The sequence below is a fragment of the Marmota flaviventris genome, chromosome 16 (genome assembly GCF_047511675.1).
Source record: "Marmota flaviventris isolate mMarFla1 chromosome 16, mMarFla1.hap1, whole genome shotgun sequence".
NCBI classification, from domain to species: domain Eukaryota; kingdom Metazoa; phylum Chordata; class Mammalia; order Rodentia; family Sciuridae; genus Marmota; species Marmota flaviventris.
The window spans coordinates 49,792,616-49,817,034 of NC_092513.1; the positions used below are offsets into that span (position 1 = coordinate 49,792,616).

The 24,419-nt window shown below is 33.4% G+C and overlaps 1 protein-coding gene across 2 annotated transcripts in view; it reads left to right on the forward strand.

Annotated features, from left to right (window-relative positions):
* Rock1 (Rho associated coiled-coil containing protein kinase 1) overlaps positions 1–24,419 on the forward strand; it is a 156,541-nt gene that overhangs the window by 127,464 nt on the left and 4,658 nt on the right. For both annotated transcript variants that reach the window (XM_027942917.2, XM_071602872.1), the window contains exons 23-30: positions 6,042–6,207; positions 7,310–7,403; positions 7,656–7,744; positions 12,211–12,399; positions 13,350–13,509; positions 18,946–19,016; positions 19,213–19,301; positions 23,189–23,267. In XM_027942917.2, coding sequence (XP_027798718.1) covers positions 6,042–6,207; positions 7,310–7,403; positions 7,656–7,744; positions 12,211–12,399; positions 13,350–13,509; positions 18,946–19,016; positions 19,213–19,301; positions 23,189–23,267 — 937 coding nt within the window. The remainder of the gene's footprint in view (positions 1–6,041; positions 6,208–7,309; positions 7,404–7,655; positions 7,745–12,210; positions 12,400–13,349; positions 13,510–18,945; positions 19,017–19,212; positions 19,302–23,188; positions 23,268–24,419) is intronic.

Consider the following 24,419-nt stretch of genomic DNA (forward strand, 5'->3'; position numbering starts at 1 on the left):
AATAAAGTAATGATGTAGTGGTTGCATAGAAATTCACTGTTTTAGACTGACAAGAAGTTGTTTTCAAGGGTCCGTCAATCTTTAGATGTTTATTTATGTATAGGTAACTCATTCTCTATTTGCAGTCATTATTTTATGTTAGGTGAAGGTTTTTGTCTTCTTATATTATGATTCAGGTTAATTTCCATTACATGTATACTTTAGAAGAAGAAAACATGGACTCCAGATCAAGGCCCTGGGTTCAATATCTTAGCAGCACTAAATAAACAAGTAAACCTTTTAAATCTATTTAAGGATAACAACCTCATTTTAGAATTGAACTGAGAGGCCCCAAAAGATAGTGACTCATTTAGCTGGGTCTCATACATAGTTAGAGAGTGTCAGAATGGACTCTGAAACTAGTTATCTGATATTATTATATTGTTTCATTTAACCTCCTTTGAAAAAAAATTAAAAATTTTTAAGTAGATCTTTTGGCATGTAGTATTTCCCTTAGTTGTGATTTTGCTGATTCTGTTTCCATGATTAGTCGAACCATTACCTCCTTTGTGTTTCTCACAAATCAGTTGTTAAATCTAGAGCTGCTCTGTCTAGTATGGTAACCACTAGCCACATGTAGTCATTTAAATTTAAATTCATTTATATGAAATTAAACTTTAGTTCCTTAGATGTACTTCCTATGTTTCATAGATACTCAATAGTCACATTAATGCAGATTTAGAATATTTATACCATCTGAAACAGGAATTTGACACCCCTGATCTGGAGGATTAATAGGTTTAAATCTGACTTTTAGAAGGGAGAAGTCTACTTTATATGAAACCTTGCAATGCCTTATTGTCTCTTTGTATTGTTAGCAACCATAGATATTCAATGTTAGATCCTTATCACCTTAGGGAAGTGGAGATGTTCCACTTTTATACTCTTCATTTGTTTTGAGATATGTAAGTTTTTTTGATGCTAGGGATTAAACCCAGGGTGTAATGCATTCTGAGCACATGCTTTACCACTGAGCTACACACCTGACCTCAGAATACATATTTTTTATTTTAAATTCATTTTTAACAATTTTATGAAATAAACTTGGATGAGACTTTTTACTATTTAGCCTTGTTGACTTAATATCATAATGCCTTGGTAGTAATTACATTTCTTTTATGATTAAGTGGCCTTATTTGAGTTATTAAAATATTTGAAACACAAAATCGACAATGATTTATTACTGAGCTGTTGATCATCATAAAATTGAGCATCACATTAAGTGTCAACATATTAATTTGGCAGCCAAGTGTTAGAGTTAATAATTATAGTCTGATTTAGAAAGCTTCCTTTCCTGGGCAATCCAACAGTAGCCCCATTGTAGAGTCTAATTTGTTAACTGCCATTTGTGTGGTATCCACATTGTAATGTGCAGTCCAAGGTGTGTGCATTCACTGTGAAAAGAGTCTCTAATTCCCTATATACTATTTTGTTTCATAGGGTTAATATGTTTGCCCTTGTTTTATCTATTTAAGACAAATGTATTGATTATCCCTATTGCTATGCACTGTACTTTGTGCCAACAATATAATTATTAGTAAGTTATGGTTATTTAAGTGCTTAAGAATTGATAGAGGAAACAGATCTAATTAAGGTAAGGCAAAGTGCTTTTGAAACACATTGAAGGGGGGATATATCTCTTCTTAACCATGTGGGATTCAGAGAACATTTCCCAAAAGAGTTAAGAACTAAGTAAAAAATAGAATTTAGCCAGGGAGTGAGGTAACGGAAAAGGGGGACAGTATAGGTAGAAACCAGGCTAATTTGAGTTGAGGAACAGTACATAGTTTAGTTTGTGACAGAAAGGATAAGAGAGATAAATCTGAGTCAGATTATAAATGGCCTTGTGTGTCAAGCTAAGAAGTTTAAAACATTGAAAAGTGAAGAGTTTTATTTTTCTCTGTTTTATATCCCCAACACAACACCTAGATCAGGGTCTTGCAAAGAATTAAGTGTTCACAGTAAGGCATAGTGGTGCCCACCAGTAGTACCAGCTACTCAGGAGGCAGAGGCAATAGGATCACTTGAACCCAGGAGTTTGAGAACAGCTTGGATAAACATAGTGAGACCCTCTCCTGCCTCAAAAATTTTTTCATAAATATAAAATGAATAAATGAAAATTCTAAGCCAAGAACTGACAAGTATTTTAGAAAGTTCACTCTGATTAAAGAGTGGAGAAGAGATTGGGCTAGAGCAAAACAGTGTAGATAAAGGGAATCAATTATACAACCACTGGAATAATCTAGATATGAAATCATAGTGGAAATTGGCAGTAGGAAGAGAGGAAAGCATATGGAAAGAAATGGGAAGTAGAAGTAGGATTTGGAGATTTAGAGAGATGGTAGGAGTAAAGTTTAGGAAAAATTTCAGGCCAACTCTTCAAGTTTGTTACTAGAACAGTTGAATTGATAGTAATTCCTGAATTAAAAGAATGTCGAGTTTGGGAATTGAGGGATTATTTTAATGTCAGGTCTGTAGACTTTGAGGTGCTTTGGGATATCCAAATAGAAATGAAAACCTGGGCTTTTGGGCTTATTGCTGTAGAATTCAGAGGAAAGATAGGGACTTAAGGCTGATTTGATAAATTGCATATGAAGTCACTAAGATAATTGAGAGTTATTAATGTGATGGTGTATCTCACAATTTATAAACTCATGAACCTTGAAACCATACGTGTACCTGAGCTGAAGTTAGCTAAATACATATATATTCATTGTGTGAGTTGTGAGAATTATAAGAAACTTTAGAGACAGGGTCTCACTGAGTTGCTTAGCTCCTTGCCATTGCTGAGCTGGCTTTGAACTCTAGATCTTCCTGTCTCAGCCTCCTGAGCCACTGGGATTACAGCCGTGCACCACCACGCCTGGCTACAAGATCTTCTGATTTTTCAAGAGAAGCCAGGAATCTGGATTTTTATGTTAAATAGTGACCTAGATTATAAACACTTTTGTGGACACTTATTCCTTCCAAATTATAACCCCAAGTATAGGATCAGAAGACACAGGGTTAAGGAAGAACTTATTGATCTTGTACTTTTCAGAATGAACAGAGGTAGAAAAAGTAAAAAATCAGTAATAATACACGAGAAAGTCAGAGGCGGGTAGTACAAAAGCTAAAGGAATTGAATATTTTAAGAAAGAGAAAATGGTTTAAATGCCAGCTGTTCAAAAGGTCAAGGAATAAATAAATAGTCCATTATATTTGTACCAAGATTGATTGTTAACTTGATGAGACCAATTACTAAATTGTGATGAGAATAGATACTAAAGTCAAAGAATGCATGGAAAGGGTAGAAATAGAGATAGAGTATATACAACACTCACGTTGATTTTCTTAGTCAACAAACCTGTCATTCTGGACTTGTTCTTCCCCCTGCCCAGAACATTTTCCTCTAAATGACCACATGGCTTGCCGTTTAACCCTCTTCAGTCTAGGTCTAAACATCATCTCAAAGAGACCTTCCCTGATTATGCTTTCCGAAATTCCAGTCATCCCATGCAATCCCATTTCCTTGCTGCTCAATTCACGTGTCATTTCCTATTTTATTTTTCTTTGTAGTACTTATCTCCCTCATATATTATGGTTTTGCTTAATTACTTTTCTCATTTGTTGTTTTTCTTTCCACTAAAACTTCAGCCTCATACCTATGCAACAGAGCTTTTTTCTTAGTTCTGATTCATTTGTATAGGCCCAGCACCTACAAATGTACCTGCAACATTACAGTATTCAGTAAATCTTTTTTAAATTAAAAAATTCAGTGCTGGGGGCTGGGGTTGTGGCTCAGCGGTAGAGGGCTTGCCTAGCACATACGAGGCCCTGGGTTCGATCCTCAGCACCACATAAAAATAAATAAATAAACAAAATAAAGGTATTATGTCCAACTATAACTAAAAAATAAAATTAAAAAAAATAAATTCAGTGTTGGGCATGTAGGTCCATGGTAGAGAGCTTGCCTAGTAAGTGCAAGCCCCTATATTGTATCCCCAGTACCATTTAAGGGGGGAAAAAGAAACATTCAAGAGATGTGACTGTTAAGACAAAATGTAGCAGTAGCTGGAGGAGAATGGGAGAATGTGAAGGGAAGCCCCCCCCTTTTTTAAAGGTAGCATTAATTTGAGCATGTGTAAATGGAGTATGGGAAAAGTTGCACATGCATTCATTCAAATAAATAAAATATCTGAGTACTTTCCATGGGCCAGAGAATTTTCCAGGCATTATAATCAAGAAGAATGGAATTATTGATAATTTAAGTTCTTTGAGAAGACAGGAGAATAAAGGTGAGAATGACTTTAAATATTAATAAAGATAGGTCCTTCACCATTAAGAGTTACAAAGAAGTCTTGGTGTATATAGATGAAGATAATTTTACCCTGAACCATTTCATTCTTTGCTGTGCAATTTCATGACCAAGTATAGAAATATATTCTAGGATAAAAACATTTTTTGGCATTTTGAAGTATAACTTAGATATTTCTTATGTGAATTTAATGCAAAGCAATAACCCCAGATAAGAATATCATGTACCTGAAGCAATGTTTTCTTTTTCTAATGTACTCACTCTTCTTTAACTAGTATTTTGTATCTTCTTCTCCTCAAATGCAACTTCTCATCCTCAGTTAATGACCTTATTTCCTAGAAGTGAGGAGAAAACATCTGTTCCCTCCTACCACCATAGCATTACAAATAAACTTTTTACTTGTTTTACTTGTTATTCCCTCTGCCTGAAGTACTGTATTCCCAAATAACCTGCATTGCTATTCATGTCTCTTCTCTAATGTAATCTTAACAGAGTGGTCTTCTCAATTACTTGTATGATAAAATTGTGATCACATTCACAACTTTTTCCACATTTTATCTAATTTTATTCCCTATGATATACTACATATTACTTGTTCATTTTTTTAAATTGTATGACTCCACTAATATATGCTTCCTGAAAGCAGGAATTTTATTAGTACTATATGCCTTAATTCACATAACAGTATTTGGCACATAGTAAACATTCAGATAAATAGTTGTTGGGTAAATGAATGAATATTTTTTCTGTATATGTGAATACTATATGTCTCCCTCCTTATATGTGAATACTATATGTCTCCCTCCTTAGTTTTAAGGCAGAAAAATTGATTTCTAATATTAGTTAACTTATTAGAAAAGTTGCCTTGTTAGAAAATAAAGGTACAGAATCATTTGTTCAGAAAACATTTATTGAGTCCCTGTGGTATACAAGGAGGATGTAATGGTAAACAAGGTAATTTATCCAAGAGAGTTTCTTTGGGAAGAACAAGCTAAAAGATTTTAAAGTGTAATTTCCAAAAAGCATTTCCAAATGTTTCGTAGTAGATCACAAATCTATGTCTTTATAATCTTCTTGAATTGCATTTAAAAGAGATGTCATGAATAATTTAATTTAGCCCTTCCATTTTATAGAGTTGATAAATTGAGCTCCAGGAAGTATAGGGAACTCTCCCAATGATCCTCCCAATTAGTGATAAGGATAAAGATCCAGGTCTGGCATCCCAATTTGCCAGCCAGTGACTCTTCCATGTGCTTTACTATCTTCTATTTCAAATCCACAATAAATTCCTATTTAAAAATAGATGGGTCAGGTGTGGTAGCACATGCCTGTAATCCCAGCTGCAGGGAGCAGGGGTTGCTGAGGTAGGAGGATTGTGAGTTCAAGCCAGCTTCAGTAAAGTGAGGTGCTAAGCAGCAACTCAGTCTCTAAATAAAATAAAAAACCAAAAAAAAAAAAAAAAAAATAGGGCTGGGATGTGGCTCAGTGGTCAGTGCCCCTGAGTTCAATCCCTAGTACCAAAAAAAAAAGTAGATAGCTTGAGAGGTTAAATTCATTACTTCTATAGAACATTTGCAGAAGATTTAAAAGTTTACTTTAATCAATAAAATCTTTAGTTCTTTTTTTATCATTTAAAGATATTTGTGTTTTTAAACATGTGATTAAGTTGGGAGAATTATCCATTTTTCTTAAAAATTTGTTGCAGAGAAACCCTTTCTACTCAGTTGGATCTAGCAGAAACAAAAGCTGAGTCTGAGCAATTGGCTCGAGGACTTCTGGAAGAACAGTATTTTGAATTGACCCAAGAAAGCAAGAAAGCTGCTTCAAGAAATAGACAAGAGATCACAGATAAAGATCACGCTGTTAGTCGGGTAAGTGTGATAGGTAAAGTATTTGTAGATTAAAATTGATGTAAATCAAAATAGGTTACATATAAAGCATTAAAGGAAATATGTGTGTACGCATAGTTACATTTTATACATAGTGATTATTCTGTACTCATGTATAAGATTATTCAATCCAAAACAGTACTGGGCTTTTTTTTTTTTTTTCCTAACTATAAAACTTATAGGTTTATTTGTAATACATTAAAACTGATTTTATGAGGCAGAATTCTTTGAAGTTCAGAGAAATCAACTTGGGATGAAAAATTCTTTGTGGATAATATATGAATCCATTATAAGAAAATCAGTATTATAATTACCTATTCCTGAGTTTTATATATAGTCTTTATAGAATCATGGGACTAAAGTAGGAGTTAAAAAGATTTTTCTTGTTTTGAAGTCGTCTACATGTGCTCTGGTTTAAGCAGTCCTGGGTTCAAATCCTGACTTTACCCCCAAGAAGTTATGTGATCTTGGCAAGTTGCTTTAATTTCTCTAAGCTTTAGTTTCCTTATGTATAAAAACAGAAATAATACCCATTCTATATGATTTTTATGAGGATTAAATGAATGATCAATAAATATATTACTTAAATAATCAATCAATATTTATTGTCATTTTCATCATCATTATTCAGATGAAGAAACTGAGGCCCAGAAGGCTAATTACTTACCCAAGATCACATAGTAGATTAATGGTAGAGCTAGAACTGTACAAAGATTTCCTAATTTGCAGTCTAGTTCTCTTTCTATTATGCTTTTTTCCTTTTATTTCTATATATGCATATACTGAAATAAATTTTGGAAACTAATACCTAGAATTTATTTATGTCCACATATCTTAAACTGGAAACTAGGTATTTTCTGTAGTTTGTGATGTCTGACCTGTCCTCATCTATGGAAAATGTAAAATATTATCTTTAAGGTTTTAGCTTTAAATATAAGAGGAGCAAAGAGTCTGAGCAGTTGACTTGAGGACTTCTGGAAGAACAGTATTTTGAATTGACCCAAGAAAGCTGCTTCAAGAAATAGACAAGAGATTACAGATAAAGATCACACTGTTAGCTTAAATCTTTGTATGCTTTGTTTAGCTTGAAGAAACGAACAGCATGCTAACCAAAGATATTGAATTATTAAGAAAAGAAAATGAAGAGCTAACTGATAAAATGAGGAAGGCAGAGGAAGGTATGTAGGGTTTTTTTTTTTAATCATAATATTAAATTCAGTGACTACCTGTTTATGTTATCTGTTTGGTTTTTGAAATATGTTTTCATATATTAAATAACTTCGATAGCCCTAAGAACTCTCTTAATGAATTTATAGGAAATTATCATATAATGCATAGTAATTTAAATAATTGAGGACAATGTTAATTTGAAATGCAGAAATTAAATTATTTAATGCTATACAATAACATTTTGTATAATTTGCTGGCAGAATATAAATTGAAGAAGGAGGAGGAGATCAATAATCTTAAGGCTACTTTTGAGAAGAATATCAATACAGAACGAACCCTTAAAACACAGGTATACATGTTTTCAACCTTTTCTATGGGTTTGTATTTGAGTATCATATTTTGGGGAAGTTAATAATTACTCCTTATACGCTTTTTCTTAAAACTACAGTAATAAGGTTCAAGTTTTTCATTTGAAAAATAATGTACTTCTCTTCCCACTAAATATAGATGACCTATTTGGGAAATAGAACTTTAATTTTAAAAGCTAGTTTGTCTAGCAGTTTGTTTAGTTAGAATGTGTTTAAACTGTATTGAAGACCTGTTGTTAATAATAGGAAAACATGAAGAGAAGACACAGTATTGAAAACAAGAGAGAAGATGTGGGAATAAAAAATAAACTGTAGGGGTGCATGTATAATTTTGCTTTGAATTTAATGATGGCTCTAGTTAAGATTTTTGTCCATTAAAACTACATCTTATGGCTGGGGTTGTGGCTTAGAGGTAGAGCGATCACCTAGCATTGCCTGAGGCACTGAGTTCCATCCTCATCACCACATAAAAATAAAAATATAAGATATTGTGTCCACCTGTAACTAAAAAATAAAGATTTTTTTAAAAAACACATCTTATTATTTTATAGTTATCCAATAATTCAAATTCTTTATAACCTATTAAGTATTTCATTTGATTTTTTATAATTAATTTTTTTTCTCCTTTTAATTAAATGATCATAGAGTCCCCTTAACACTAATATGCTTTCTCTCTCTTCAGTGCTTCATGTTGCAACTAAAGGAATGTTTCAGAAATGCATTTAATAGATTTTGAAAATCCTTCACTGCAAATTTCATACCAATTCTTACCTTTATACCACGACAAAAATCATGAAGGAGGGGGCTGGGGCTGGGGCTCAGTGGTAGAGCGCTCGCCTAGCACATGTGTGGCCTGGGTTCGATCCTCAGCACCACATATAAATAAATAAAAATAAACATATTTTAAAAAATGGAGATCTGAAACTAGATGGAATTTTTAAAAATTCACAAAAAAGTCATGAAGGAAAAGATTAACATTTATGTAAAATTACAAGTGTCTGTAGAGCTCAGTTATCTTTTTGACAGAGTTAAACAAGACATAACTCCTCAGTTGTCAAGAACGTAGGGAAAATTCATTCATATACTATTTGAGGAATTAAAATATAAGAATAATTTAATAGACTAAAGCATTATTATGCATAAATCTTTCACCCAGTGTTTCACATTTAAGAATTTATTCTACTTAAATGCTTAAAAGAAATAAATTTTTAAACTATTTTTAGAATTGGGTGTGGTGGCACAGCCCTGTAATCCCAGGGGCTCAAGAGACTCAGGAAGGAGGATTCTGAGTTCAAAGCCAGCATCAGCAAACCTGAAGCACTAAGCAACCCAATGAGACCCTGTCTCTAAATAAAATACCAAAAAAAGGGCTGGGGATGTGGCTCAGTGAGTTCAATCCTTGGTGGCCCTCCAGCCCCGCCCCCTGCAGAAAAATTTAGTTGTAGACGGACACAATATCTTTATTTATTTATTTTTGTGGTGCTGAGTATTGAACCCAATGCCTTGTGCTTGGCAAGCACTCTACCACTGAGCTATCACCCCAGCCCTAAAAGAAATACATTTTAAAAATGCTTAAAAGAAATAAATAAAAAAGTAATTACTGCTTTTTTTTTTTTTTTTGGTATTGGAAATGAATCCAAGTGCGCTTTAACCTCTAAACCTCACCCCAGACTTTTTTGTGTGTGTTTAGACATAGTCTCACTGAGTTACTTAGGGCCTCAATAAGTTGCTGAGGCTGGCTTTGAACTCTCGATCCTCCTGCCTCAGCCTCCCACCCCACTGCTATTACAGGCATGCGCCACCACACTCGGTCACTGTATCATTTTTTAATAGTGAAAATATAAAAATAACACAACATGCATTCAATGTAGTATTGATAAATCATGAAATATTCATACAATAGAATGTGAGAAAGAATGGATCTTGATAGTACCTGAAGCTGAAGCAAAAGGCCTTCAAGTTTGAGGCCAGCCTGGGCAACTTACCAAATCCCTGTCTCAAAATAAGAAATTTTAGCAAAGGGACTGGGGATGTAGCTCAGTAGTAGAGTTTTTTCACCTAGAGTGTATGAGGCTCTTCCTGAAGTAGATTTGTGTGAAATGGTATGAGAAAATAGTATTTTCCATGATATAGGATGCCGCAGTCTGGCTGGGCACAGATGCCACAGTCTGGCTGGGCACACAATCACGAGCCACCACACAGCTTGTAGATTCAAACAGCAACTCTTTATTCCCGAACTCACACCAGCCGTCTACAATCACGTTCTGGGGAAATCCACGTTCTCTGCCCAAATCCACGTTCTCTGCCCAAAGTCCACGTTCTCTGCCCAAATCCACCTCCTCTGCCCAAAATCCACGTTCTCTGGGCTTCTATCTCCAAAATATACTGTCTGAATCCCGTGAGAACTCAAGGGGAACTCAGGCAGCAGGATACGCCCTATTCCCAGGAGGAATAATCTTAAACCTTAAACCTGGAACCTAAACTGGGAACGCCCTAAACACGATTATCTTAAAACCGGGAACACCCTAATCTGCCTTGGTCCTTGAGCAAGGTCACCTACATTCAATGTCGCTGCAACATGTCAGCAACATGGGGTACGCTGGCAAGGAAATTGTCATGCCTACTTGGCTAATGGCTCCCAGCAATAGGATATAGCATTAAACTTAAATTGTGTTGTAGCACAAAATGTGTAATGTGATTCCAGTTTTTAAATTTAAATATGTAGTTTGTTTTTATATTTAGGAAGCATAGAAGATGATATACTTCTAGCAAATTGAAAGAAAAGCAAAGGAAACTTTGTTGATCTTTGAGGGATATGGTATTACACAGGTTTTTAACTTTCTTAATATGTTTCTGTATTTCATTTTTTTGATAAATACATAATGCATATTATGAGTTCCATGAAGTAAGCTTTTGCTGCATTAAGTTACTCAGGAGTTCCTCATATCTAATCTATAAAGAAATTATGGTACATATCATTCTTTTTTTTTTCTTCCCATTTTTTTTTATTTGTTTGTTTGTTTATTTATTTGCAGTTGTGGATGGACAGAATACCTTTATTTTATTTGTTTATTTTTTATGTGGTGCTGAGGATTGAACCCAGTGCCTCAAGCATGGTAGGCAAGTGTTCTGCCTCTGAGCTATAGCCCCATCCCCATAGCATTCTTTTCTTACTGGAAAAATATTTTTTTAAACAGTATTGCAGAACAAATATACCATGCATAACATGTTTTATAGTTTATGTAACTAATTTTACTATCTCAATTTGAATGTACTTTTTTTCTTTCTTGCAAAAGGAATTAACCTGAACTATGTTAACATGACTTTTTACTTTGAAAAGAGCCTTATGATAACTACCTAGTCAGATGCCTTTTCCCTGTTTTCCTACTTGTCCAAAGGGGGGAAAAATAATCTTGGGCCTTTTTGCCTATGTATTGTTTCCTGTGCTTAGCACCATCTCTGGATTTTCTCCTTTATATCATTTCTCCTTTTCTTATTCAACTCCCATTTTCTTTAAGAAACATGTAGAGCTGGGGTTGTGGCTCAGCAGTAGAGTGCTTGCCTAGCACATGTGAGGCCCTAGGTTCAATCCTCAGCACCACATAAAAATAACTAATAAAGGTATTGTGTCCAACTACAACTAAAAAATAAATATTTTTTTAAAAAGAAGAAATATATGTAGGGCTGGGGCTGTATCTCAGTGGCAGAGTGCTTGCCTAGCATGTGTGAGGCACTGGGTTCAATCCTTCGCACTGCATAAAAATAAACAAATAAAATAAAGACATGCTGTCCATACACACAAAAAAGAAAAGAATGAAAGGAGGCTGGGGTTGTGGCTCAGTGGTAGAGTGCTCGCCTAGCACGTGTGAGGCCCTGGGTTCGATCCTCAGCACCACATAAAAATAAATAAATAAAGTAAAGGTATTGTGTATAAATAAAAAATAAACATTAAAAAAAAAGAAAGAAAGAAACATGTGGACACATTTGTAGGTATTCCAGGAAGCATCCTGACTTCTCCAAGTCTCAGTTGGATACTGTTCCCATAGTACCCTTGCATGCCTCTTTGTTCTCATTTATTCTATGACTGTATTGCTTATATGTCTAGCTCTTCCACCAGACTAGGATGCCTTTGGTATATAACTGTATTCCTATATTTATATCTAGTGTCTAATAAAGTGCCTGCAACATAATAAGTAGTGCATAATTATTGAACAATGAATTGATTTTTGCAAGACTATCTGGTTCTTACATTGGAATAGTGAGATAAGTCATTATTAGTGGTTTGTGCTACCAGTTACCATATTCCAGGCTTCATTAGGTTGTTCTAATTTTCAGACCCACAAAAAATTCTGCTTCCTGATTAAAAAAAAAAAAAAAAATTAGTGGAGATTTAAATTGAATGACTATAATATAGATCCTTATTAATAATATTTTAATATTTTAATAGGCTGTTAACAAGTTGGCAGAAATAATGAATCGCAAAGATTTTAAAATTGATAGAAAGAAAGCTAATACTCAAGATTTGAGAAAGAAAGAGAAGGAAAATCGGAAGCTACAACTGGAACTCAACCAAGAAAGAGAGAAATTCAACCAGATGGTAGTGAAACATCAGAAGGAACTCAATGACATGCAAGCGGTAAGGTTTGTGTGTGTACAAACAGGCACATGTAGGATTATTTTCATAAATTGTTATTACTGTACATATTTGTTACCTATCTTGTTGGATTTTCTTATATAAAAAAGTTCATATGTTAATATATACTTTCACAATTTTATCATTATTACTTTAATATAAATATTCATCTTGAAAAGCTTGAAAGCTGCCATATGGTTGTTAGTTAACTGTACCTTTTTTATCAATTAACAGCTGCTTTGTTTAAGAGGGCCTACTTTAAGAGATACAATCAAGGGTTTTCTTTCCTTGGTTTCAGACTGAAATTGGAATATGGCTGTTATAATATTGATTATAGTTGGGGTAGAGGTTTTGAAGTATTATAGCTTTTTTTCTAGTCAAGACTTTTCTGAAATCTAAATATCAAGTTTAATTTTTTTATACTTCTGGCATGTTAATAACATAAAATTATGAACATGATCTCTGATAAAAAACACAGACTGAGAAACTGACTCCATCATTTATGGTTCAACCATCTGGAGAAGTTTTCTGTTCATTTTAAACTAATTTGTATGGAGCCAGAAAAGCATTTCCTAATGCTTTAACATATTTTATTCCTTATGTTAAAAAAAAAAAAAAACTTCAGAAATTCTTCTAAAAGCAAGGAGAAAAGCAGCTTATCCTAGTATTGCTTTACTGAGAAAAGCATCAAAATATATGGTAGTAGCCATATTCAGTGACATGCTCAGAAGGCTGCGACAGAAGGGTCTTTTGAGCTCAGAAGTTAAGGGCCAGCCTGGGTAACATACATAACAAGACCCTGTCTCAAAAAGAATAAAATAAAATTTGTAGTAGTAAATATTCATGGTTTATAGTAAGTTTTTCATATTAGCAGTTTAGATTACTTTTATTTATAATTCTTAATGATGGAAATTACTTGACCTTGATATTATCTTGATATTTTTCAAAAATAGCAATTGGTAGAAGAATGTACACATAGGAATGAACTTCAGATGCAGTTGGCTAGCAAAGAGAGTGATATTGAACAATTACGAGCTAAACTTTTGGATCTTTCGGATTCTACTAGTGTTGCTAGTTTTCCTAGTGCTGATGAAACTGATGGAAATCTTCCAGGTAAGAATAATTCTGTTATGCCATTCAGGTTTTTTTTTTTATCACTTTAGGTTTAACATAGAATTTTTTTTTAACCCATTTGGTTTTCTATCTCATTTTGTCCATGGATTTTTAAGAAGAAATTATTTCTGATAGCCAAGACATATGCTAATTATATACTAGGTGCATTTTATAAAATACAGTCATAAGCAGTCTTAGGCTTAAAAAATTTTAGCTCCACCTGAGTAGAAACCTAAAAATTATACTTTTCCGACTAGCAGCTATTTGATGTTTTATGTATTCTCATGCTAAAACTAACTGTACTTCATAATAAAAACCATAACAGCTATATATAAAAACCTACATAATGTAGTAGTATTAAACTTAAATATGACTTTGTTGAATTTTAAATTTGGAGAAATACATAAGAGGGATAATAAAATGCAGTAAGGGATAGGGAACCAAATAAGGCAGAAGCGAGTGGCTAAGATTTCAAACTTTTTTGTCTTCTTTTTTTTCCCAATGACATCCAATTAAAAATAAACACAACTTCATTATTGGCTTAATTATAGTAGAAATGAAGGGAATGGGTTGTAAATATTAAAACATTTACGTGTGTGTGTGTGTGTGTGTGTGTGTGTGTGTGGTGTATATGCATGTGCACAAGTTCAGGGTTTTAGAAATTTGCTCTACCTAAACTTGAAAATAGACTTTAATTAGTGTATTTCCTGAGTGATTCATAAATAAGATGATTTTATAAAACAGCATAAATTATTATCAGGGTTCTATTGATAATACATTGCTTGTTTTTGAAAATTTCATAGAAGAAATTTGATGGACTATTTAGAAAATTTTACTATTTTTCTTGATCCAGAAATTGGAACTCCAACTGGAAAGTTGAATTCAATTCCTATTTGCATATCATGTGATCCCTGCCCCATTCTTTGCTGGTTTTACTAGCCCAGACTCTGATATCTGGAAAAGGAAGAGCAGGGGAAGAATATTTCCTGTTCTAATTGTCAAGGAATTCCTTCTGTTTTCCACTTTTTGCCTATCTGAAATCACCTACCTCTTGAGAAACACATTATAGGAAGATCACTTTAGGTTTAACAAGTACCTCCAGCTTCAGCTTTTTAAATATATTTCTAAAGTTAGTTTTAATCATCAGTAAAAACATGACTTTTAGAGGTTTTTGGCTACATTGTTTTAATTTTTGACCTGAAATTATAGTTTAATTCCCTCTTTGTTAACCCCAAGATATTTATGGGCTAAAGGGATTCTTAACTCTATTCAATGTCAGTTAAAATATTGACTAGAACTTTTTCTCTCTTTTTTTTTAATATTTATTTTTTAGATGTAGATGGACACAACACAATGCCTTTATTTTTATGTGTTGCTGAGGATCGAACCTGGGTCTCACCCTGCTACTCGAGTGCTCTACCACTGAGCCACAATCCCAGCCCCAGAACTTTTTCTTTATTCCTACCCATTTCTCTGTAACCTGGTTAATATTTTATGTGCACCTGAGTTTTCTCTGTCTTAGGTTAGTAGGTTAGACATTTCATTAGACAAATTGAATTGAAAGATGTATTGATGGGACCTCCAAAGAAGGTGATGAATTTTATTCTCCATCCTGGCATATTGAGAAGGCTAAATTCAAAGGCAGATTTGGGCTAGGAATCCATATAGATTTTAGAATCCAAATTAATTTAGGAGTCAGTTAGCAAAGAGAATTTAAATATTTCTACTGTCTTTATTCTGTTTATTACTTAGAATATTAATGTATTTTCAGGGATTTTGTTTTCAGGTTTTTTAATTCCAGACAAAAGTACTGCTAGCATTTCTCCTTTGTTATAAAACAAGCCAGTTAGGTAATTCTTTCCCCATCACTGTGGTGGTTTTTGTTTTGTTTTGTTTTTTTAAGTTGTAGTTGGACATAATACTTTATTTATTTTTGTGTGGTGCTGAGGATCAAACTTAGCACCTCACACATGCTAGGTGAGTGCTCTACCACTGAGTCACAACCCCAGCCCTTTCCCTGTCACTGTGTTCTTAATGTTGAAACTTTACAAAGATCTGACAGTCTTGAACCTCAGTTTTCATATTAGAAGTAGAAATGAATGATTTGACTTTTTGAGTAGTTTGGTAAATGAACTAATACTATGTCTTTTATGATTTCTCTAAGATTTAATATTCAATATAAAGATTCTAATTTAATTATCTTCTACATCTAGGAATCAGCCTCTTGTAGATTTGCTCAGTGGGCATCTTGACACTAACTACAGATTAAGTCTCTCCTTGGGCTGGAATATAACTCAGTTGGTAGAGTGCTTGCCTTACATGGACAAAGTCATGGATTCAATCCCTAGCACCCCCCACAAAAAAAAAAATCTTCTAAGTTTCTCAATTCCAAAAATCGTAGGGGAAAAAAATAGTATGCCTTCTCTGACTTATAACTGAAGATACTTACATTCTCTTAATTCTTTTTTATGTCTCATCCTCCTCTTGATTCTGTGGCAGGTTGTGACGTAGCACACTGTATAAATGTAAAGATCACCCATAAAGTTATAGTTAGCCTTTTGTCTAAATGACAAAAATTTTTATGTGATAACAGTCTCTACTTTCTCCTCTTTTCTCTTTCCTTCTTTGGGAACCATTGACCTAGTTACCTAAAGAAAAGGTAGTAGATGAAATACAAAAACACTTGGCAAAAGTACACCATTAATATTCATTATCTCTTAGGAATTATCTGCATCATTCTCTTTTTAATACATCTTGATCTCAGTCTTTGGAACCTTAGATTGGTGGATTGCTTGGTGTGCTTCCAAGTATTTGAATATATGAAAGTCTCTGAATTCAGTGCATCTGAATTCTTGAACATTAGTTATTTTCATTTTCTTTTTTATATTACTTTTGTATATAATTAAAATATTTTAGAATGTTTCTCTTCCTCTCTTTTTTAAATAGTATGTGGTTTATCCCAGTAATCACTTTGGTAGTCTTCAGAGGTTAGCTTTGATGTTTAAATTGACTATATTATATATTGATTTGCATATAATTAGGATCTCTTATTTGAATAAAAGAATCAATTGCTGATTTTGCAATAATAAATATCTAATTTTTTGTAAGTTAAAATTGTTCTACAAATACACTGTATAAAACCTGGAGCCAGGTTGTTTTGTACTTCTGTAGCAAAATGTTGATGCTAATCTACACTTAAAAGTTCTCAGTGTTGGGCTGGGAATGTAGCTCAGTGGTAGAGTGGCATGTACAAGGCCCTGGGTTGCATTCATACTGCAATAAAAAGAATAATAAGTTCTCAGCATGAGTTTCTTTCACTTATCTGGAGAAACAAAATTCTATGTTTGTTATGTGAAAGATAGAGTTTATAGCATTTTACCTTCAGATTGCCACTTAGATTATACTGAGTCTTGATTTAGAGGAGGTCTTTATATATAAAAACTAGTAAATATGTTAATCTGCATCTAAGGAGTAAGAAAGGAAACAAGAGAAGCTAGTATGTATCACTGAGCTTAGTTCAATTCCTGACCCATACCTTAATCCAGAAAAGCATAAATGTTTTGGGCATTGATTTTCTTAGAGAAGTTTTTTGCAGGAGGTGGAATATTTAGGAATACACAATTTTGTATAAAGGTCAAAATTTATGGGCCTTTATTTTCAGTAAAGAATAACGTGTTAATCAGCTTTATTTGTATCATCAAATATTAACACTACTTTTCATTGGAACTACTGTGCTACTGTTCAACTTAATGTTTTCCAAACCATACTTTAAGACAAAAACTGCAATTTTTGCACTATTAGTGGAAAATCTTCCTAGCAACAATTTTTTTCCTTTTGTAAGGTAAAGTATTTATGAATGATCAATATATGACCAGCAGCCTTCTACATTTTATTTAATATAAAACTGCCTGTTTGGTTGTTAAATTGTAACCAGTATTTACGGAGCATGTCTTTAATTGCTAATTTAGATAAAAATCAGAATAGCAAAATAATCAACAAATTTGTCAAGCACCTTCTTTGTGTGTTAGGGATCCTAAAACATGAAACAAGTTTTAGGATCCCTGCTCTTACAAAACTTATGAAGAAATTACACAAGGAAACAAAATAATAATTGATAAATAGAAGCAATTTAAGAAAAAAGTTGCATAAGAGAATTTAAGTGTTTTGAACCTCAGTTTTCTTATTTTTTCCTATAATAACTATAATTTATATGAAAGATTAACAAACAAAATTTGGAGACATTAACTATGTGGTGAAAAGTGGGAACAGGAGGAACATTACCATTATTCAATGAACTGCAAGGGTTTGTTTGGGGACACAAACTAGCATTGTGCTGCAGAAACATAAGCTCAGAAATTAGCCTGGGTTTGAACTCAGTAAATGTCATCTGTTGTTATTATCCCAAGACTGAGCTTTACGGCTTTTAAGTTGTATTATAGAGGGACAATACATGGTCCCATTAGGATCATGGTTTGAGCCATAATACAATCAATTACATTATAGCATCATACTTTAAAATTGGTTGCCTTTTTGTTCTTTCATGTTTTGAATATGACAAATAAGAAAATACTTAATGTTTATTTAAATAGTAATTTCTAATGGAATCATCTTTATCCCCCAGTTATTTCTGATAAACATTAGTTTTATTTAAATAGCAATAATTATCATATAAAAGGCCTTGATTGAAATAGAGAATTTATGGTACACAGAAACTAATATAAATATTAGCAGTTGATCAGTTTAATTGTGTTCTTTTTCTGTTTATTAAGTTTGTGAACTTAAAAGGCTTCACACCTAGTTTGAACTTGCTTGTAGAATTTGGACAATTGAATTAAAATTGTTGTGAATATTTTGCCAGAAAGTTTATCAGAAAATTGCACTGAGAAAACAAATAAAATGCTTATCTCTTATTCTTTATATCTAGTTGATTCTGCCTGCATTCCTTATTTATTTATCTTCTATTCTTGTCTTCTGTGAGTAATAGGACACTTCTGTACTTTTGCTTGCTCTTTCTTGTGTAAATCATGGCTCTGATTTGTTCCACTTGCTGCATAGTTTTTTCTTTTTTTTGTTTTTCTTTTTGCTAAGTATTTTTATATGAATGTTAAGTGATTTAAAGTGTTCTATATTATGTCCCATTTAAGCTGCAATCCATTCCAGTTTTGCCTTGCTCTTACAGATACTGTTACTTCATACTTTTGTAATTGAGTACTAAATGTCCATTTGATGAGAAAAGTGGCTTGGAATTTTTTTCTGCAATATTTGTATGGCCATTAAAGTTGATTTGTGTGACTGAAGCATGAAGAGCGAATTATAGCATTATTCATTTAGCCATTTTCAGTTGCCTGTTGCTGCATGCTATAGGACAACTTAAAATAGTTTTTCCTTCACTTACAATTTAACACTGACTGCTATATAATATGCTTTTTCTCTTAGAATCAAGAATTGAAGGTTGGCTTTCTGTACCAAATAGAGGAAATATCAAAAGATATGGCTGGAAGAAACAGGTAATATATACCTACTTTTTTTAATTGATATTTTGTAATATGTTTGAAGCATGAAACTTATGTTAACTGCTCTGTTATTAACACTGGTTTTAGATTAATACAAAATAGTCTAGACATAAATGGCAAATGTTACAATTATCACTTTAAAACAAGCTAATGTTACTCTTATAATTCTTCTCCCTTTTTCTGATTGCAGTATGTTGTCGTAAGCAGCAAAAAAATTTTGTTCTATAATGATGAACAAGATAAGGAACAATCCAATCCATCTATGGTATTGGACATAGAGTAAGTTGACTTTGATTGAATTTTAAGTTACTTGAGTATTAACATATGAAATTTATTTTTAGACTTGTTTTGCATTATATGTTATTTAAACAATGTTATCTACTTTTGTTTTTGTTTTTTGTTTTCTTACATTTATTTATTTGTTTGTTTGTTTTTATGTGGTGCTGAGGATTGAACCCAGTGCCTCACACGTGCAAGGCAAGTGCTCTACCACTGAGCCACAACCCCAGTCCCTCTACTTTTGTTTTTAATAGACTTAAATTTATTCACTTTGTATGAAATCTTTGGCACAATATGAGAAGGAAAATTTTGTGTACTTAATTCATGTACTTGAAAGACAAATTTTTTATTTCAAGCATTTGGTAGTTTTGAGTTCAGAGTATCTTTAAAAAGTATGGAATTCTTTGATCACTACTAAGAGGGATTATTAACATACCTGTGGTTTTTTTAGTAATATATCAGAGAAACATGTTTAGTATAGAGTTTTTATTTTCCTAGTGTTCATTCTATAGGAACAATAGTATGTTATAAAGATAATTAAGTTCCATATTTAAGGAGCTCAGAGACTGGTACTAGAAAAGGTAGAACATGTAACACAACATAAATTCAAAGTGAAATAATAGGTGCTATTCAAGAGAAATGTAAATTTAAATGAATTACTTCTGTTCAGAATTAAATATTTGTCAATCTGATCATGGTTAGGATGTAAGTAGAACTGAGCAAGTACTAAAAATTACTGATACATGTTTTCATTTCTCATGGGTAAATAAGATAGGAATAGAATCCTGGGTTATAGAATAGATCTGTATTTAACTTTCTAAAAATCTAAAATATTTCTCAAAAATGATTTTATTGTTTTATATCTACTTACAAGGTATACATTTTGTTGCTCCATGTCACATTTGACGGTGTCAGACTTCTTTTTTGTGGCCAACTATTCTAGTGGATATGGAGCTACCTCATTGTTTTTTGAATTTTGGTACTGGGAATTGAATCCAGGGCAATAAACCAAGGAGCCACATCCCTATCCCTTTTTTATATTTTATTTAGAGATAGGGTCTCACTAAGTTGCCCTAGGGACTTGCTATGTTGCTGGCGCTGGCTTTGAACTCAAGATCCTCCTGCCTCAGCCTCCTGAGCTGCTGGATTACAGGCCTGGCTCATTGTTATAATTTGCATTTTCTTTGTAACTAATGACATCAAAAATCTTTTTGTGTGTTATCTTTTTTGAGTGTTTGTTTAAGAAATAAGTTCTCACTGTGTCACCCAGGGTGACCCTGAATTCCTGGGCTGACAATGATCCTTCTGCCTCAGCCTCCCAAGTAGCTAGGACCATAAGCAGGCATCACCATTCCTGGCTTGTTGGCCATTTTTATATCTTTTCTGAACTATAAGTCTTTTGCCCAGTTTTTGATTGGGCTGCTTATCCTTTTGAGATTGGTTTATTGTATATATGTAAATAAATATTATTCTGAATATATATACATGTATTTAGAATAAGAACCTTGTGTTAGAAATATGTTATGCAAGTATTTCCCAGTCTGTGGCTTACCCATCCATTTTCTTTTCTTTATTTTTAAGTTTTCTTTTTATCTTTATTGTTTTGTTTGCTTATTTTTATGTGGTGCTGAGGACCGAACCCAGTACCTCATATGTGCGAGGTAAGCGCTCTACCACTGAGCTACAAAGCAGCCCCCCCCCCCAATCCATTTTCTTAATGGTATCTTTTTTTAGGGGGACGGGGGGCTAGAGATTGAACTCAGGGGTCACTTGGCCACTGAGCCACATTCCCAGTAGAGACAGGGTCTCACCGATTTGCTTAGCACCTCGCTTTTGCTGAGGCTGGCTTTGAACTCGCATCTCCATCCTCCTACCTCAGCCTCCCAAGCGACTGGGATTACAGGCATGTGCCACCACACCCAGCCTAATGGTGTCTTTTAATAAAGATCAATGTGTCAGCTTTTAAAATGGTTAGTGCCTTTTATATCCTGTTCAAGAAATTTTTGCCTGCCCAGAGGCAAGGTATTTTCCTGTTTTTTTTTTTTTTTTTTCTAGAAGCTTTACTGTTCCACATTTTATGTTTAAGTTATGTATTTAAGTTTATAATTAATTTCTGTGTTTGGTAAAAAGCAATGGTTGAAGTCAGGGATTTTTTTTTTTCCCCCCACATGGGTATCTGGTTGTTTCAGCACTTTTATTTTTTTATTTTTTTCTTTAAAGCTAAGTCTGAGCTAGATACATTTTTATATATTGACCTTGAATTCTCTAACCATGCTTCTTTTTTTATTTTTAGATTTTTAAAAAATATTTTTAAAATCAATTTCACAGGGCTTTTCTATATAGGAAATCATGTTATTTCCAAATAATTAACTTCTTTCCTTGCAATCTACCTCCCTGTCTCATAGATTTATATAAAACACTACCAGAGTCAAAATAGAGAATAATTCCATCACAAGGATCCCTGTGACACCTTTTTTGATAATCATAGACAGTTTTTTCCCTCTACCTACTTGGTCCCTGGCAATATTAATCTGATCTCCAACTCTATAATTTTGTCATTTTGAGGATATTATATAAATGAACTAAAATATTTTGCAATCAAGTATTTTGCACTCACATTTTTTTCACTCAGCATAATTACCTTGAAATAAATTGTACTTGTAATTGATGTTTCTTATGGTTATTGAGTTGTACAGGTGACCCTCTGGATTTTGCATCTGAGGATTCAACCAACCACAGATCAGAAATATTCAGGAAAAAATTTGTGTCTGTACTGAATATGTACAGATTTTTTTTTCTCGCCATTGTTCCCTAGACAATACAATGTATCAACTATCTACATACAATTTATATTGTATTAGGTTTTACAAGTTATCTAAACTGGCATGGTAACACATACCTGTAATCTCAGCAACTTGGGAAGCTGAGACAAGAGGATCACAATTCTAGGCCTGCCTGGACAACTTCTTGAGACCTGTGTCAAAATAAAATAAAAAGGGCTAGGTAGTTCAGTATTAGAGAACCCCTGGGTTCAATCCCCTGTGCTTCCTCTACCCCCCAAAAAAAAATTTTAAAAAAGTAACCTAGAATTTATTTTAGATACATGGGAGGATGTGCATAGGTTTTATGCAAATACCCTTTTTATATAAGGGGACTGGGATTTTGATATTTGCAAATGGGTCCTGGAATCAATCCTAATGATACTGAGGAATATATGCCATAATACAGATGCAGTTTTTTAAACCATTTATTTGTGTTGTATCCAGTTTGGGACTATTATGAATAAAGCAACTATGAATATTCACAAACAAATTTTTGTATAGATAGAAATTGTCATTTCCCAGAATAAAGATCCAAAAGGGTAATCACTGGGTGATATGTTGAGTATATGTTTAGTTTGGTAAGAAGTTATTATATTCTTTTTCTGAGTAGTACTGTAGTTTTACATTTACACCAGCATTGTATAAGGGATCCAATTTCTCTGCAGCATTTGATGTTGTTGTTATTTTTGTTCTAAAATTTTTGATAGTGATATGCATTATAGGGTTTTTTGTTTGGTCTGGGGGGTTTTGGTGGAAAACTGGGAATTGAACCAACGGGTGTTCTGCCACTGAGGTACACACCCAGCCCTTTTTATTTTTATTTTGAGACAGGGTCTTGCTAAATTGCTGGGTATTTGGGCTAGCTCTAACTTGCAGTCCTGCCCCAGCTTCCTGAATCTCTGAGATTATAGGGTGTGCTGCTGTACCTGGCTCATTGTAGTTTTAACAGTATATTTTCCTAATGACTAACGATGTTGAATATCTTTGCATTTGCTTATTTGCCACCTGGATGTTCTTTGCTGTAAATGAATTTTTAATAATGGCTTATATTTATTTTTAATTTAGTAAGCTGTTTCATGTTCGACCTGTAACTCAAGGAGATGTGTACAGAGCTGAAACTGAAGAAATTCCTAAAATATTCCAGGTAAAAATATGGATTTGTAAATTTTTAAAAAATATTTTGAGTTGTAAATGGACACAATAACTTTTTTTCCCCTGTCTCACCATTTTATTTTATTTATTTTTAAATTCTAACTTGTTATATGTCAACAGCATGTATTACAATTCATATTACACACATAGAGCACAATTTTTCATATCTCTTGTTGTATACAAAGTATATTCACACTATTCGTGTCTTCATACATGTACTTAGGATAATGATGTCCATCTCATTCTACCATCTTTCCTACCCCTAAGTCCCCTCCTTTCCTCTCCCACCCCTTTGCCCTATCTAGAGTTTGTCTAATCCTCCCATGCTCTGTGAATTCCCACTGTGAATCAGCTTTCTTATATCAGAGCATTCAGCATTTGTTTTTTAGGGATTGGCCAACTTCACTTAGCAATTATATTCTCCAACTCCAACCATTTACCTGCAAATGCCCTGATTTTATTCTCTTTTATTGCTGAGTAATATTCCATTGTGTATATATGCCACATTTTTTAATCCATTCATCTGCTGTAGGGCATCTTGGTTGGTTCCACAGTTTAGCTATTGTGAATTGTGCTGCTATAAACAGTGATGTGTCTGTGTCCCTGTAGTATGCTGTTTTTAAGTCCTTTGGGTATAGACCGAGGAGAGGGATAGCTGGGTCAAATTACCAGTTTTCCAAGGAATCTCCATACTGCTTTCCATATTGTCTGCACCAATTTGCAGTACCACCAGCAATGTATGAATGTGCCTTTTCCCCCACATCCTTACCAACATTTATTGTTGTTTGTCTTCATAATAGCTGCCATTCTGACTGGAGTGAGATGAAATCTTAGAGTAGTTTTGATTTGCATTTCTCTAATTGCTAGCAGTATTGAACATTTTTTCATATTTATTGTTTGATTTATTGATTGATTGTATATCATCTTCTGAGAAGTGTCTGTTCAGTTCCTTGGCCCGTTTATTGATTGGATTGTTTGTTTGTTTGATGTTAAGATTTTTGAGTTCTTCATATACCCTAGAGATTAGTGCTCTATCTGATGTGTGAGTGGTAAAAATTTGCTCCCAAATTGCAAGCTCTCTATTCACCTCACAGGTTGTTTCTTTTGCTGAGAAGAAGCTTTTTAGTTTGAATCCATCCCATTT